This window comes from Impatiens glandulifera, chromosome 1 (assembly GCF_907164915.1).
Source record: "Impatiens glandulifera chromosome 1, dImpGla2.1, whole genome shotgun sequence".
Classification (NCBI taxonomy): domain Eukaryota; kingdom Viridiplantae; phylum Streptophyta; class Magnoliopsida; order Ericales; family Balsaminaceae; genus Impatiens; species Impatiens glandulifera.
The window spans coordinates 89,455,210-89,469,585 of NC_061862.1; the positions used below are offsets into that span (position 1 = coordinate 89,455,210).

General features: G+C 29.6%; 2 protein-coding genes across 2 annotated transcripts; both read left to right on the plus strand.

Moving 5' to 3' along the window:
- The first annotated feature begins 1,540 nt into the window (after window positions 1-1,540).
- LOC124919239 (magnesium-protoporphyrin IX monomethyl ester [oxidative] cyclase, chloroplastic) lies at window positions 1,541-4,521 on the plus strand. Its single transcript, XM_047459437.1, has 5 exons — window positions 1,541-2,092; window positions 2,156-2,220; window positions 2,312-2,639; window positions 3,928-4,026; window positions 4,109-4,521. The coding sequence occupies exons 1-5, from the start codon at window positions 1,598-1,600 to the stop codon at window positions 4,370-4,372; spliced, it is 1,251 nt and encodes a 416-aa protein (XP_047315393.1). The 5' UTR covers window positions 1,541-1,597; the 3' UTR covers window positions 4,373-4,521.
- Window positions 4,522-8,873: 4,352 nt separating this feature from the next.
- On the plus strand, window positions 8,874-14,087 carry LOC124919241 (ethylene receptor). Its single transcript, XM_047459438.1, has 6 exons — window positions 8,874-9,849; window positions 11,186-11,554; window positions 11,642-11,908; window positions 12,242-12,369; window positions 12,465-12,662; window positions 13,363-14,087. The coding sequence occupies exons 1-6, from the start codon at window positions 8,944-8,946 to the stop codon at window positions 13,724-13,726; spliced, it is 2,232 nt and encodes a 743-aa protein (XP_047315394.1). The 5' UTR covers window positions 8,874-8,943; the 3' UTR covers window positions 13,727-14,087.
- Window positions 14,088-14,376: the final 289 nt, after the last annotated feature.

Consider the following 14,376-nt stretch of genomic DNA (forward strand, 5'->3'; position numbering starts at 1 on the left):
AACGAAAAGTGTGATATCAATATATGATAAAAAAAAAAAGAAGTTTTCAAGCATCACAAAAGTAATTTGAAGTTTCAAACTCCACTTCTCTATTGTGGTATACTTTCTAGTAGTTTAAGTAGGTGAATCATTTAATTCATTCCCATTTATGAATAAACTCATAATAATTTCAGTAAAATCATCTAACCAGACCAACCCACCTTATTTTTTACAAAGAAAAATATTAGTCAAATGGTTAAACAAATAATTAAAAAAAAAAAGACAAACCACTAACTTTTTGTCCAACTAACCAATCTCTACAACAAACCAATGCCTCAACATCTAGTTTTAATGCACGGTGATATTGGTCAAATATCTTACCACCGATGCTAAAAACCGATTATATTTTAGGAAGCATCTCAAAATATTACTACCACATTGATTTGAAGAGTTTTTGGTTTGCCTATTCCACTTTCGGAGACTTGACCTTCAAAATTATTATAAGTTTGTTCATTTGTATCTAAATCTGTTATAGGTATACCCTTCCCCCTATCCTGGTTATAATCAATACTAGTAAGTTGTGAACTCATTCTGTTATTGATGGATGGAGTTGAAGAGATAAAAGATTGAAGGAAATGGGAAATGAAGGCAGAAGGAAAAAAATTAGGATTATGTTTTTAATTCGGGTCATTTCAGGAATTTTTGATCCATCAGATGACATCCAGATTATTGTGGGATGACAATAATCACCATTTTATGTATGGTTCAAAAGTGGTAATTTGAAAAAAGTTTTCTTCTTAAATCCTAAAAACTATGCATCAAACGAAGCTCGACGAAACCTTGGTAGGGTTGTGAATTTTGTGTTTTCTTAATCATGTTTATTTAAGTGTATTAATAGTTTGATTATCATAGATATTTCATTCTTTTATTCGAGTTTAATTTTGTAACGTTATTTTATTTATTTGATACTTTGTCAATAAGAATCAAATATGAAACTTTTAATCTACAAAATATGATTTAAATTTAAGACAATGATAAAAAAAAGTGAGTTGGGTAGGATTAAAATGATCTATGTTTTGGTTTCAGATTTTCTAAGTAAAAAAAAAGGTATAAATAAAATAAAAATAAATTTGCTTTTTTAGTTTTAAAAGGATAATTATGTCATTTGTAGTAGAAAGTTTTTTTTTAAAATTCAAGAATTTTAGAGTTGGATATAAACTATTTCCTTAATTAAGAGATTCTTCAATCATTTATCTACACAAAACATTTAATTTGTCTAATTAATCTCAATATTTAAAACATGACAAAATAATCTAAGAAATTTTTCTACTAGATTATCAAAAAAATTATAAATCCACCAAACTACATTTCAAGCCCATAGAAAATACTTTCAAAGAAGAAGATATGACACGTGTCAAATTCCCATTTAAAGATGGATTTCATCGGATGAGATTAGGAAATCCCCAAACCATCTTCTTCAACCAATAGTATTCGATCTTCCATTTCTTATAATGTTTTTCCACCACAAATCTTTCCCCATTTCATAAACCCTTCTTCTTCTTCTTCTTCTTCATCTTCATCACTCACTCAATCCCTGCTTCCATTTCCATCACCAAAAATGGCAGCCGAGATGATGTCATTAGGAGGTCTAGTAAAACCCATAACAGATTTCAACTCAAGATCCCGTTTTGGCAGCATTAATCCCTACAAATTCAAACCCTTTTCCAGAAATTTCAGTACAATCACCATGTCTGCTGCCACCACCACCGGCGAGTCATCAACGAAGTCGCCGAAGAAGAAAATTGCAGGGAAGAAAGAAATTAACGAATCATTGCTGACTCCCAGGTTCTACACTACAGATTTCGAAGAGATGGAAATGCTGTTCAATGTTGAGATAAACAAAAACCTAAACGAAGCTGAATTCGAAGCTCTGTTACAGGAATTCAAAACTGATTATAATCAAACCCATTTTGTTCGAAACAAAGAGTTTAAGGAAGCCGCCGACAACATGCAAGGACCTCTCCGACAGATCTTTGTTGAGTTTCTTGAACGTTCATGCACTGCCGAATTCTCTGGTTTCCTTCTCTACAAAGAACTTGGAAGAAGACTTAAGGTTCGATTACATCTCAATTTCAGTTTCCTGTTTAATTTCTAATACTTTCATCCATTTATGCAGAAAACTAATCCAGTTGTGGCTGAGATTTTCTCTTTAATGTCTAGAGATGAAGCTAGACATGCTGGGTATGCTTCTGAATCTTTCAAATTCCTTTGATGATTGTTGATAGATAGATAGATAGATAGATAGATAGATTGATTGGATATGTTGATACAGATTCTTGAACAAAGGGTTGTCTGATTTCAATTTGGCTTTGGATTTGGGGTTTCTTACCAAGGCAAGAAAGTATACATTTTTCAAGCCAAAGTTCATCTTCTATGCTACATATTTGTCTGAGAAGATAGGATATTGGAGATACATAACAATTTATCGTCACCTAAAAGAGAACCCAGAATACCAATGTTATCCAATCTTCAAGTATTTTGAGAATTGGTGTCAAGATGAGAACCGCCATGGAGATTTCTTCTCAGCTCTTCTTAAAGCACAGCCTCAATTCCTTAATGATTGGAAAGCTAAGCTTTGGTCAAGATTCTTTTGCTTATCGGTAATCTCTCTTTTCCCTTGTTTTCATTCATGGCTTATTGATTTCATTTTAATGGGTTTTCTTCATTTTACTGGTTCCCTAATAAAATATTGTTGATTAGGGTATAGTTTGATTGTAGGTAGAGGTATTAGGCTCAATTCTTATTAATAATACCTTAGCTTGATTGATGTTGGGTTATTTGGAATTTTTAAGAAAAAATCTTGTTTAGATTAGTTGTCTTTTAATAGGTTGAAATATTATAATGTTTTTTTATATGTAGAAATTTAAATTTTATAAAGATAAAGTAGGTTATTTTTAGTATTTTAATTAATAAAGTGATGATAAGTGAGTTTTATGTAATAAAATCATACATTAAACAAGCTTCTAAGAGTTTGTTTGATCTTAGAATTTTTTGGTTTGACTTAATATTTTAAAATTCTAGTTTTTAAAAGTTTAATGACCATTAAATATATGAAATAGAAAGATAAGAGAGAACTTATCAAATTAAAGCGTATTTTGATATTTAGATGAATAAAAGAGTGATACATATATAAGGTGAAATGATGAAAAAGATTGGATTTTGAGTAAGATACATTTTTATTAGGTTATAAAAGTGTGGTTAAAGTATTAGTTGAGGTCCTATTTCCTAGTTTGATTTTTTTTAAATGTACAATTTGGTTTATTTTTGGTTACTTTGATAATCTAATTGAAATAAGAGAACAAATAAAATAAAATAAAATTACTAGAAGTTTGAACCGAAGTAGAGTTTTTTCATTGGGGGGGGGGGCAGAAACATAAAAATTTTCAAAAAAGGCAAACCCACTTTATATATTATAAATAAAAGGCTTCTTTTTTTTTTTCTTTTTAATTTATATATTATAAACATATATATTAAGATGTAATAATTTCATTAATATTTTTATTTTTAGTATAATCATATATTTAAAAAAATCATGTCAATTTTTTCTATAGTATATAAGGATTTATACTATTTCTATTATAGAGTTTTGATAGAAGATTTTCAGTATTATTATAGCATTTATGTCACAAATGATCTCTCAAAAGATAATTTTATTTATTTATTTAGCAAACTAACACTATAGTGTTTTAAGTAAGAATAGGATCATTAACTTTATCTCTACCTCTATCCCATTAAGATTTTTCTATCAAATTTTCCAACTATTTCATGAAATTAATCAAAATCCTAAAAACAATGACAACAAAAAATTGGTTACTTGTACCTTTTGTTTTATCATCAATACATGTTCTTTAACTTTGATCAATAATTCTTTGATAACATTTGATGCAGGTGTACGTGACGATGTATCTAAACGACTGTCAACGCAATGATTTCTACGAAGGAATTGGTTTAAACACAAAGGAGTTCGATATGCATGTAATCATTGAGGTGAGTCTTCTATCGCCAAGAACCTTGTGTAATCTCTATCTATTACCGTCTTTTTCATAATTTTTTTTTAAAAAAATTGCAGACTAATCGGACATCTGCGAGGATATTCCCAGCGGTATTGGATGTTGAGAATCCAGAATTCAAGAGGAAGTTGGATAGGATGGTGGCGATCAACGAGAAGTTGTTGGCTATCGGTCAAACAGACGACATTCCATTGATTCAGAACCTGAAGAGGGTTCCACTAGTTGCTGCACTTGTTTCTGAAATTGTGGCTGCTTATCTAATGCCCCCGGTTGAGTCTGGATCAGTTGATTTGGCCGAGTTTGAACCACAACTAGTCTACTGAAGATATCAAACTCCTTTCTTGATTATCTTTTGTTTTCGATTTGTTATAGCTCGGAATTATAACTTTTGTTGTTCATGTTGAACTAAGAATGACTCAATCTGGCTGTTTTTTTATAATAATATGTAATATGTATGCCTCTTGAGATGCTAGATTGATTCCTCATGCAAATTCTCTTATTGTCAAACTTTGTATAAAGATTATGATAAATGTTTTTTTTTTAAAATTAATTTGTATTTTATTCATCCAAATTCTAATTATATCCCCATTTGGCAACCTTACTAACCTGTTAAGAAATGAGATTTTTTTTTATAACCCTTCATAGTTTAACAATTTTGTCAATGTTATTTTTTTTAATTGTTTTGTTTGTTTTATGGATGTACATAGTCTTCATATTCTATCTTTAGTGAAAAAATAAGGTTTAGAAAAAAGTTATGGAGCAATGAAGTTATCTAAATTTATTAAATAACCAAAGTGCAATAGCTGAAAAAGTCATAAAAGTGAAAATCAAACTTCATCAATTATTGTGGGTCTAACTTTTTGAAAAAGAATATTGTATTAAATTATATAATTTTATTTTAATTATTTTATAAGTGGCTATGGACAAAGTTAAGTGACTTTGTTAGAATATATTTTGGAGTTAGATTTGAATTTGAAAATAACACTAATTATAATTTTTTTTGTTCTAGTATCTCATTGAAATATTAGTTTAGATACACAATATTATAAAATATATTTTAATTATTTTTATATATATTAATAAATTTAATAATATTTTTTCATTCATTTTAATTCTATTTTCGTTTTCTCTATATTTGGTTGTTTCAAATAAAATATGGTCTAAAAAAATTATTCTTGCACATTTTAAAATTTTAATTTGACAATTATTTCTTACTTAGAGATCGTTTGAGGTTGTATTTTTTATCAAACACTTTATTATCACGTCTTATTTTTTATTATGATTTAATCACTAAAATCAACAACTAAACAAATATCAAAATAGTCTATTTTATTTTTATAAAATTTAAATATAAAATAATATTATAATAATAAAATTAATTAAAACTCAAATAATATTTTATTTAATAGGTTAAATAAATCAGCTATAAAACCAATTAAAAATGATAGTTACTTTTAAATAATTTTATTGTGTAGATAAATTAAAAAGTTAATTATTTGAATAAAATATATTGACAGGTATAAATTTAATTAAAAATAATAATAAATATTTTAATTAATAATTAATTAAACTAGCAATTATTTAAGATTAAAGCGGATATATGACTACTGTATATGTATATGTTTATAGATAGTGTATTTTTCTCCATTACAATGGTTCTCCTTAATTTGTATAAAAAAATGACTTACAATAATATTTAATAATTTGATTTTAATTGGTAATAAATAAAATAAAACAAACACTTACTTTACATAAATAAAGAAATTGAGAAATAAACTATATACTCATCTTTGAGGATTACAATAGAATATAATGTATATTTGGAGTATAAAAAATAAATAGTGAATTAAACTTAACACTTTGCATCATTTATGTTATAATAGAGATTTAATAATGTAAATATAAAAGTCCATGACATTGCTAGAAAAAATATTCTAAAATTTCAAATATTCTTTTGTTAAATAACATTCAATTTTAATTAATTTATAATGTTATAATTAATTAAAAAATATATGTTCAAAATAAAATACCATCAAATATTATCTTTAAAAAATAAATTATATTTATGATATATTTAATTAAATAAATAAAATATATTTTTTATTATATAAAGTACATCCGGGATGGAATTGTCTTATTTCCTTCTTTTTTTTTTCCTACTAGGATATCACATTATAATATAATAAATATAAAATTAATATATATATATATATTATATATCAACCAAACTTATAAATTAAAAATAAAATTTATAAATTAAAATTCAATTTTCATTTACACTTATTCATATAAGAGGTAATTAAAAATTACTTAGACTTAACTCCAAAATTTAAATTATTTAAAAAAAATGATTAGTTGTGATTTTTCAAAAAGTCCTACATTTATTTTTGATAAAAAATATTATATAATAATAAAATAAATTTATTTTTGTTTAAATAGATATTATTTGAATTAATAAATTAAATAATAAAAGAAAGGAAAGAGGAAATAAAATTGTATTTGATTATGTTAAATAATCCAAACAGACCAAATATCATAGATACTTTTCCAAAAGAAGCAATTTTCTTAAATAAAAAAAAAAAAAAACAAAAAAAAACTCAATACCAATCTACACATATCCCAACATGAAAAATCTAACAATATTGATTTTTTATATAATTATGACCGATCTCTCTCATTGGTGGCACATCTTCTAATGCATTTTATTTTATCTTGTATTTATCTATTCTTTAATCCACAAACTTTGTATTTGGACTCAATTTGATTTTTTCAGCTTGTGAGAATCAGAACCTGTTTGATACGAGATTATTTGCATTTGTTATAATTTATTTTATATCATTAATTAAATTACTTAAATCATCAATATAATATTAAATTAATTAAAATTAAATAAGATATATATTTTTATAATTTAACTCAAATAAATAAAAAAAGAATTGTTGTCACCGCATTGAATGGCGGTGGTACTGACGGCTAAACGGAACAGGAGAAAATATAGGCAATGGTATAAACGTAATTAAAATAGATACGAAGGTTAATAAGATAACATAAAGTGGACTATAATAGCCTTTTAGCGTTTGTTGAGCAAGAAGAAGAAGAAGAAGAAGAAGAAGAAGAAGATCAATCGTGAAAAGCTTTTCTCCGTGTTCTTACGTACGTACACACGAACTACAATTACAGCGAGAATCAATCGGTTGATTTTTCTCAATAGATCAGGTTCTTCGTGAAGATATTTCTAATCAAGCGATAGCTACAACTGAAATGGTCCGATTACTTTACTCATCTCCATCATCAGATGATCATATCACCGGTTATTCTTTCATCTCCATCACGCTTCTCTCTCTAGGTCGCAGGTATTGCTATTGTAGACTTGATTAATTGTATCTAGCTTATCTCCTGATTATATATTCTTTTTGTTTCAGTTGATATGATTATCTTTAAGTAATGACGATACTATCGGTTTAGATTGTCAATTACATTGCCGAGAAATGAGTACAGAGATTAGAAGTTGAAAAGGTAGCGGTGTTCGGTATTAGAGATTTCTGTTGCCGGTCGAACTAACTGAAATGGATAATACTAATTAATTTGACCTAGAAGATGATGATATTGTATTTCATTTGGATATTCAAGTTGAAGTTATTGAAAAAATATGTGAAGGAAAAAAGGAATACGATATGTCATAGTTGTAGCAATTTTCAATTTGATATTCTAGATTGTATGGAAAATATTAAATTCATGAAGGTAGAATCAATCAAAATCAATGATAATTGAAAACATTGTAAAGTTAATGAGATTCCATTAATGGAAGATTGATAGAATATGGAAATCTAGAGTAAATTAAATAAACTGTTGTTTCCTTCTTTGGTGTATGAGCTTTATCCTTGTTTTTCTTTTGTTCTTTTCCACTAGCTGCTACTTGAGCTATGTGATTATCATTAATTGATTCTAATGATATTTTGACCATATTTGTTAAAAGTTGAATTTGTATCAAGATTATGTTGAATCTAAAGGTACTGTTGTCTAGCTATCACATGAGGAGTTTTGATGTCATATAACATTTCTTAATATGGTTAATTGCATTGATTTATGAAAGACACTGAGTTCTGGATTCCTACTTCTTCATTTGTTTCACATTTCACTTTAGCTCTCTCATAATTTAACTTTTGGTTGCTTGAAAAAGCAGAATTTGAAGTTAATATATTCCAATATGCATTTCACACAATCAGTTGTCAATTCATTGTGTTTGCCTCTTCTTTGTTTATATCAGTGTTCAATCATTTGTGCTAGTTCATTCAATAATAGTATTAGATAATGGTGCTTCAATGTTGCTTTTAGGCCTTTGGCCCTTCCTTTAAGGTACACATGCTGGTCGACATAAGTTGAACTCCCTCATCTGAATCATTTTCGTCATGGATTTTATATGAAAATATTGTCAGATGTGATGTTTTGACAATATGACTTGCGACTCTTTGAGATAACTTTTTTTTTTACTATGAACCCTTTCTCTCACATGGGGACGGACGGTAATTAAGTAATGCCATATGAAATTCATAAAACATACATTTAACACTTGAGGAGGTTTATCTTATGTGTAAGCTGCTCTCTTTTTATTTGTCAGCGCCATTTTGTTAAGTGGTTTGTACAGAGATATAACATAGAAATGATAAATCTAAAATAGAAATAAAAAAATATAGGGATTAAGAAAATCATTCAACAGCATCATTAGTCTTTATTTTCCTTTGAATTCCAATGAATGTTTTAGAAATATAGATACGGTAATTGAATAATGAATTTATATTTATGAATGTGGATCTGGTGATCTTACAAATTGACTTTGATTCATGTTTCCAGTTGCAGGCTTGTTTAAGAGGAATATTAAGTTGTCAGAATTGTGATGGAGTCCTGTAATTGCATTGATCCTCAATGGCCGGCTGATGAACTATTGATGAAGTATCAATATATATCAGATTTTTTCATTGCACTTGCATATTTCTCTATACCACTGGAGCTCATTTACTTTGTAAAGAAATCTGCTGTCTTCCCCTATAGATGGGTGCTTGTCCAGTTTGGTGCTTTCATCGTGTTGTGTGGTGCAACACATCTTATTAATTTATGGACATTTGGCATGCATACTAGAACTGTAGCAATTGTCATGACTACGGCTAAAGTTTTGACTGCTGTGGTATCTTGTGCAACAGCCCTCATGCTTGTGCACATTATTCCTGATTTATTGAGTGTTAAAACTAGGGAACTTTTTCTGAAAAACAAGGCTGCAGAACTTGATCGAGAAATGGGTTTGATTCGTACACAGGAAGAAACTGGTAGACACGTTAGAATGTTGACTCATGAGATTAGAAGCACTCTTGATAGACATACAATATTAAGGACTACTCTTGTTGAGTTGGGTAGAACTTTGGCATTAGAGGAGTGTGCATTATGGATGCCAACACGTACTGGACTGGAGCTTCAACTTTCCTACACTCTACGTCATCAAAATCCAGTGGGGTTTACTGTACCCATTCAACTTCCTGTGATAAATCAAGTATTCTCTACTAATTGTGCCGTAAAAATATCCCCAAACTCCCCTGTGGCAAAATTACGACCAATAGCAGGAAAATACATGCCTGGAGAAGTGGTTGCGGTTCGAGTACCACTTTTGCATCTCTCTAACTTCCAAATCAACGATTGGCCAGAGCTGTCAACAAAGCGGTATGCTTTGATGGTTTTGATGCTTCCCTCAGATAGTGCAAGGCAATGGCATGGTCATGAGCTTGAGCTTGTTGAAGTAGTTGCTGATCAGGTCTGAAACTTTCTCTTCTGAAAACATACCACCGTGTGCTCTGTTAGTCATTCAGTTTAATGAGGTAGAGATGCAATTGCTCTCTGTACATTTTGTTGGAACTTGCAGAATCCACTTTCTTTCTTCTTTTTTAAAATTCACTTTTATCAAATGATTTTGGACCCCTAATTTGATTTATTTCTGGCTAGTATTAGTAATGGATGGACCTATACCCTAACAGAGCTTTCTAGTTGACATGGTAACTTAACACTATGTGACAACATTCTAAGAGATCATGTGTTCAAATACTGTGTTCTTTCACTTAGGCCTTATTTGATTTGAATACCCAAGTTTTTTTTTGTAATAACCTTGTTTGATGTAGGTTATTGAAAATGAGGTTATTTGGGTAAAAGTGTCACATGTATGTAGCTAGATAGTTAGAGGTAGTTAGTATTAGTTAGTAGTTAATATGTTAATTAGTCTGTTGATTAGTAGTTTAGTTAGTTTGTTAGAATAGTAATATAAATGTAAGACAATGTAATCAATAAGGAATACAGATTAATAATATGATGAATAATGGTTGTAGTCTTTTTCTCTCCTCCATTCACTGAAGCGTCTCATCCTCATTCTCCGAAAGTCTCTCGATTCTCATCTCCTTCTTTCACAATTATCGTTATCTCGTTCTTAATCACTCAGAATCATAACAAAAAGACATTAGGGTTATAAATATATAATGAAAAAAGAAGATAGAGAGTATTTTGGTTGATGATTTGAATGATGAGTAAATTCTAGATTTGAAATTAATCTCAAGCCTTGTTATGCATAACTTCTAGATCTGTTTGTATCTTCAGCATACATGTGAAGAAAGAGGTGTATTGTTTGCATGTTATTATTGGGCTAATTTCTAATGCATAAGCCAAGCTTTCAGGCTAGATAGGAACTTAACAAGAGTAGTATTCCATCATGTGTTCAATGCTTGAAATTATTTACAATTTCTTAGGTTCCATTATCTGGCGCTGGATGTTATTGTTGGGCTAATCATCTAACTTAGGCCTAAACTTTGAGATTAGATTGGAACTTAAGAAGAGTAATACTGGGCCCATGGGCTCAATGCTTGAAGATATTTTCAGTTTCTTAGCTTCAATGTTCTGTTGCTGGATGTTATTGTTGGGCTAATCCTCTAAATTAATCCTAAGCTTGTAGGTTAGATAGAAACTTAAGAAGAGTAATATCGGGCCATGGGTTTAATGCTTGAAGATATTTTCAGTTTCTTAGCTTCAATGTTTTGGTGCTTCATCTTTTTTTAGCAATTATTGAGGTTTGAGATGCCCCATTGAAGTTCTATTACTGTTGACAGGTAGCAGTTGCCCTTTCACATGCTGCAATATTAGAAGAATCAATGAGAGCTAGAGACCTTCTTTTGGAGCAGAATGTTGCACTTGATCATGCAAGAAGAGAAGCAGAAACTGCTATTAGAGCCCGTAATGATTTTTTGGCTGTTATGAACCATGAGATGAGGACGCCTATGCATGCCATTGTTGCACTCTCTTCATTATTGCAGGAAACCGACCTCACCCCTGAGCAGCGACTAATGGTTGAAACAATTTTAAAGAGCAGTAACCTTTTAGCTACTTTAATAAATGATGTACTTGATCTTTCAAGGCTTGAAGATGGTAGTCTTCAACTTGACATTAGAAATTTTCACCTTCATGCCCTCTTCAAGGAGGTGGGGTTTTCAACAAGTTGTCATTAATCTGATTTAAAGTCTATAAAGTCGATAGGCATAATCAGTCATGATGACTATTTTCTGCAGGTACTCAACTTGATAAGACCTATTGCATCGGTCAAAAAGTTGTTTATTTCATTGAGCTTAGCTCCTGATTTACCAGAGTATGCTGTTGGTGACGATAAGAGGCTTATGCAAATTATGTTGAATATTGTCGGCAATGCTGTGAAGTTTTCAAAAGAAGGCAGCATCTCAATTACAGGCGCGGTTGCAAAGTTAGACTCTTTAAGAGATATAAGAGCAACTGATTTCTTTCCTATGCCAAGTGATAATCACTTCTATTTACGCGTCCAGGTAAGTTTCCAATTATTATTATCCACAATGGATTCACATGTATGCCTGGAGATTATTTGGAAATATTTTGAGTTATTTGAAAAAAAAAGATGACTGTTTGATGGAAAAAGTAGGTTATTTGGGTAAAGCGACCAAAATATCATATTATTTAATAATTTAAAATGCTATAAAATTAAGTAAGGGTAATTTGGTATTTTGGTTGATTTCATTAATGAAGTGAAGTGATTTATGAGGAGACAAGGGATTATTTGGATTAAATCCAAGTAACGCTTCAACAAGCGAGGCCCTGGATTCTAAATATGTAACATAGGGAAATTGTTTCATCTTAAACAGGTAAAAGATTCTGGGCCAGGAATAAATCCACAAGATATTCCAAAGTTATTCACCAAATTCGCAGAGAATCAATCTCTAGCAACAAAGAATCCTGGTGGGAGTGGCCTTGGCCTTGCAATTTGCAAGAGGTGTTTGCTATTGTTTTTACTGATTCTCACAATTGTCTATGTCCATTGGTAATGTTAAAAGAAACTGATTTTTCAAACATTTTATAATCTATCAGATTCGTGACTCTCATGGAGGGTCATATTTGGATAGAAAGTGAAGGACTAGGGAAAGGATGTACTGCAAATTGTATTGTGAAATTGGGAATTGCTGGTCACCGAAATGACTCCAAGCTCCCTTTTATGCCTAAAATTCCTGTGCAGTCTGGGCCAATGAGCTTCCTAGGTTTAAAGGTTCTTCTCATGGATGATAACGGGTTAGTAATATTGATCTTCTCATATACCTCTTATTCGAAGGTTGTCTTAATTCATATTAAGCCATTGACTGCCATGTTTGGAAACACTTTTATTCAATGTTTTTTGTATCTGAATCTCGATAAGAAACATTTAGACAGTAAGTGCCCTTTATATCCAGAAACATATTTAAAATGTGTTTCCAAATGGGGCTGTAACATGGTAATGAAATAGAGATGTAAATGTTGTGACACCAAATTTGTACAGCAGTCTCCTAGATACACTAACATAAAAAATTATATTTAATTAATGTATTAATAAAATGTATTAATATTTAATTTTTAGTATCTCAATGTAGATTATTATTTGTCCTTGTGGCTAATGGAAAATTTTACCTTCTCCAAATGTATTATTATTATTATTATTATTTATTTTTGGTTTACTGTTACATAAATAGTGAATCTTTCATCTATGGAAGAATTGAAATTTCTCTTGTACTAATTGAAGAGCAATATTTTAACCTACACAATCTTCAACCATTACTACCTGAATCTTACATTACACAATTATGTAGATGATGTTGGAATACATATGAAATTATAAATAGTGACTTGTCACAAAAAAGAAGAATTGAATTGTAATTCATTTCTATTTCCAAGTAATAGGCCAATACTTGTAACAAACTTATTTATATCATGGAGATAAATAAAATGTTGTCAACAGGGTAAGCAGGATGTTAACAAGAGGACTTTTACTGCACCTGGGATGTGAAGTAATGGCAGTTAGCTCAACCGAAGAGTGTTTACATGTAATATCATCCGAATACTACAAGGTAATACTCATGGACTTATCTGCTCCAGTTACAAATGACTATGAACTTATCCTTCGTGCACGCGACAAGTACATAAAACATCATAATCAGGAAAGGCCTCTGATTGTAGCCTTAACTGGAAACACAGATAGGATAACAAAGGAATTCTGTTTACATGTCGGTCTAGATGGACTTATTTTAAAACCTTTTTCAGTTGATAAAATGAAAAGTTCTTTGTCAGAGCTCTTAGAGCGTAAAATCCTATTCGAAACATGAAAAAAACATATATATATATATATCTTTTTGGGGATTTTGGAGAAGAAGACTACTACTATAGGCTGCTTTCGATGTGAGCTTTTCTTCTTATACTTTGCATCTGCAAATCATTTTGCGAGATGGAATTTCATGTTACACGACTTGTGTTTAATTTTAGTAGGCGAAAAAAATGGAACAAGAGTTAGACAAAGCATCATTTGTTGTTGTTGTTGTTTATGTTGCCTTGTTTTATTTAGCTATTCTTCTAGTTTATTGTTTTAGTTCTAACTATTTGGGTGCTGAAAATGCTATAACTCATGTGTATTATATACTAAATTATATGGTATGGTTATAATATTTAATAAGAATTTATTTGAGAATTCTTTTTCCTGTAACCGGTTCTACTCTTTTAGCAACTTTATTTATTCCTTTTAAGTTTGTATTAATAGAGTTGTTGTTATGTTAAGTATAAGAATTTATTAGCACCTTGATTTACTTTATTTTAGAAAAGTTTGTTTTGTTAATTTGTGAAAACAACTCCTAAACTAAATTTCAAAATTATGAATGAAATTTATTTTGCTTATTTTTGAATAACTTGCACTAAATTTTTGCGTAATGTTATATATTTAAATTTTATAAAAATAAAGTAAATATATTTTGATTGATAAAAA

What these genes read in the sequence shown, in the direction of transcription:
- LOC124919241 (XM_047459438.1), top strand. Translation starts at nt 8,944, where the DNA reads ATGGAGTCCTGTAATTGCATTGATCCTCAATGGCCGGCTGATGAACTA. An exon ending in ACTTCTATTTACGCGTCCAG is followed by an intron (nt 11,909 to 12,241) that starts GTAAGTTTCCAA and finishes CATCTTAAACAG; the next exon opens with GTAAAAGATTCTGGGCCAGG. An exon ending in GGCCTTGCAATTTGCAAGAG is followed by an intron (nt 12,370 to 12,464) that starts GTGTTTGCTATT and finishes ATAATCTATCAG; the next exon opens with ATTCGTGACTCTCATGGAGG.
- LOC124919239 (XM_047459437.1), top strand. Translation starts at nt 1,598, where the DNA reads ATGGCAGCCGAGATGATGTCATTAGGAGGTCTAGTAAAACCCATAACA. An exon ending in AACTTGGAAGAAGACTTAAG is followed by an intron (nt 2,093 to 2,155) that starts GTTCGATTACAT and finishes CCATTTATGCAG; the next exon opens with AAAACTAATCCAGTTGTGGC. An exon ending in CAAGATTCTTTTGCTTATCG is followed by an intron (nt 2,640 to 3,927) that starts GTAATCTCTCTT and finishes CATTTGATGCAG; the next exon opens with GTGTACGTGACGATGTATCT.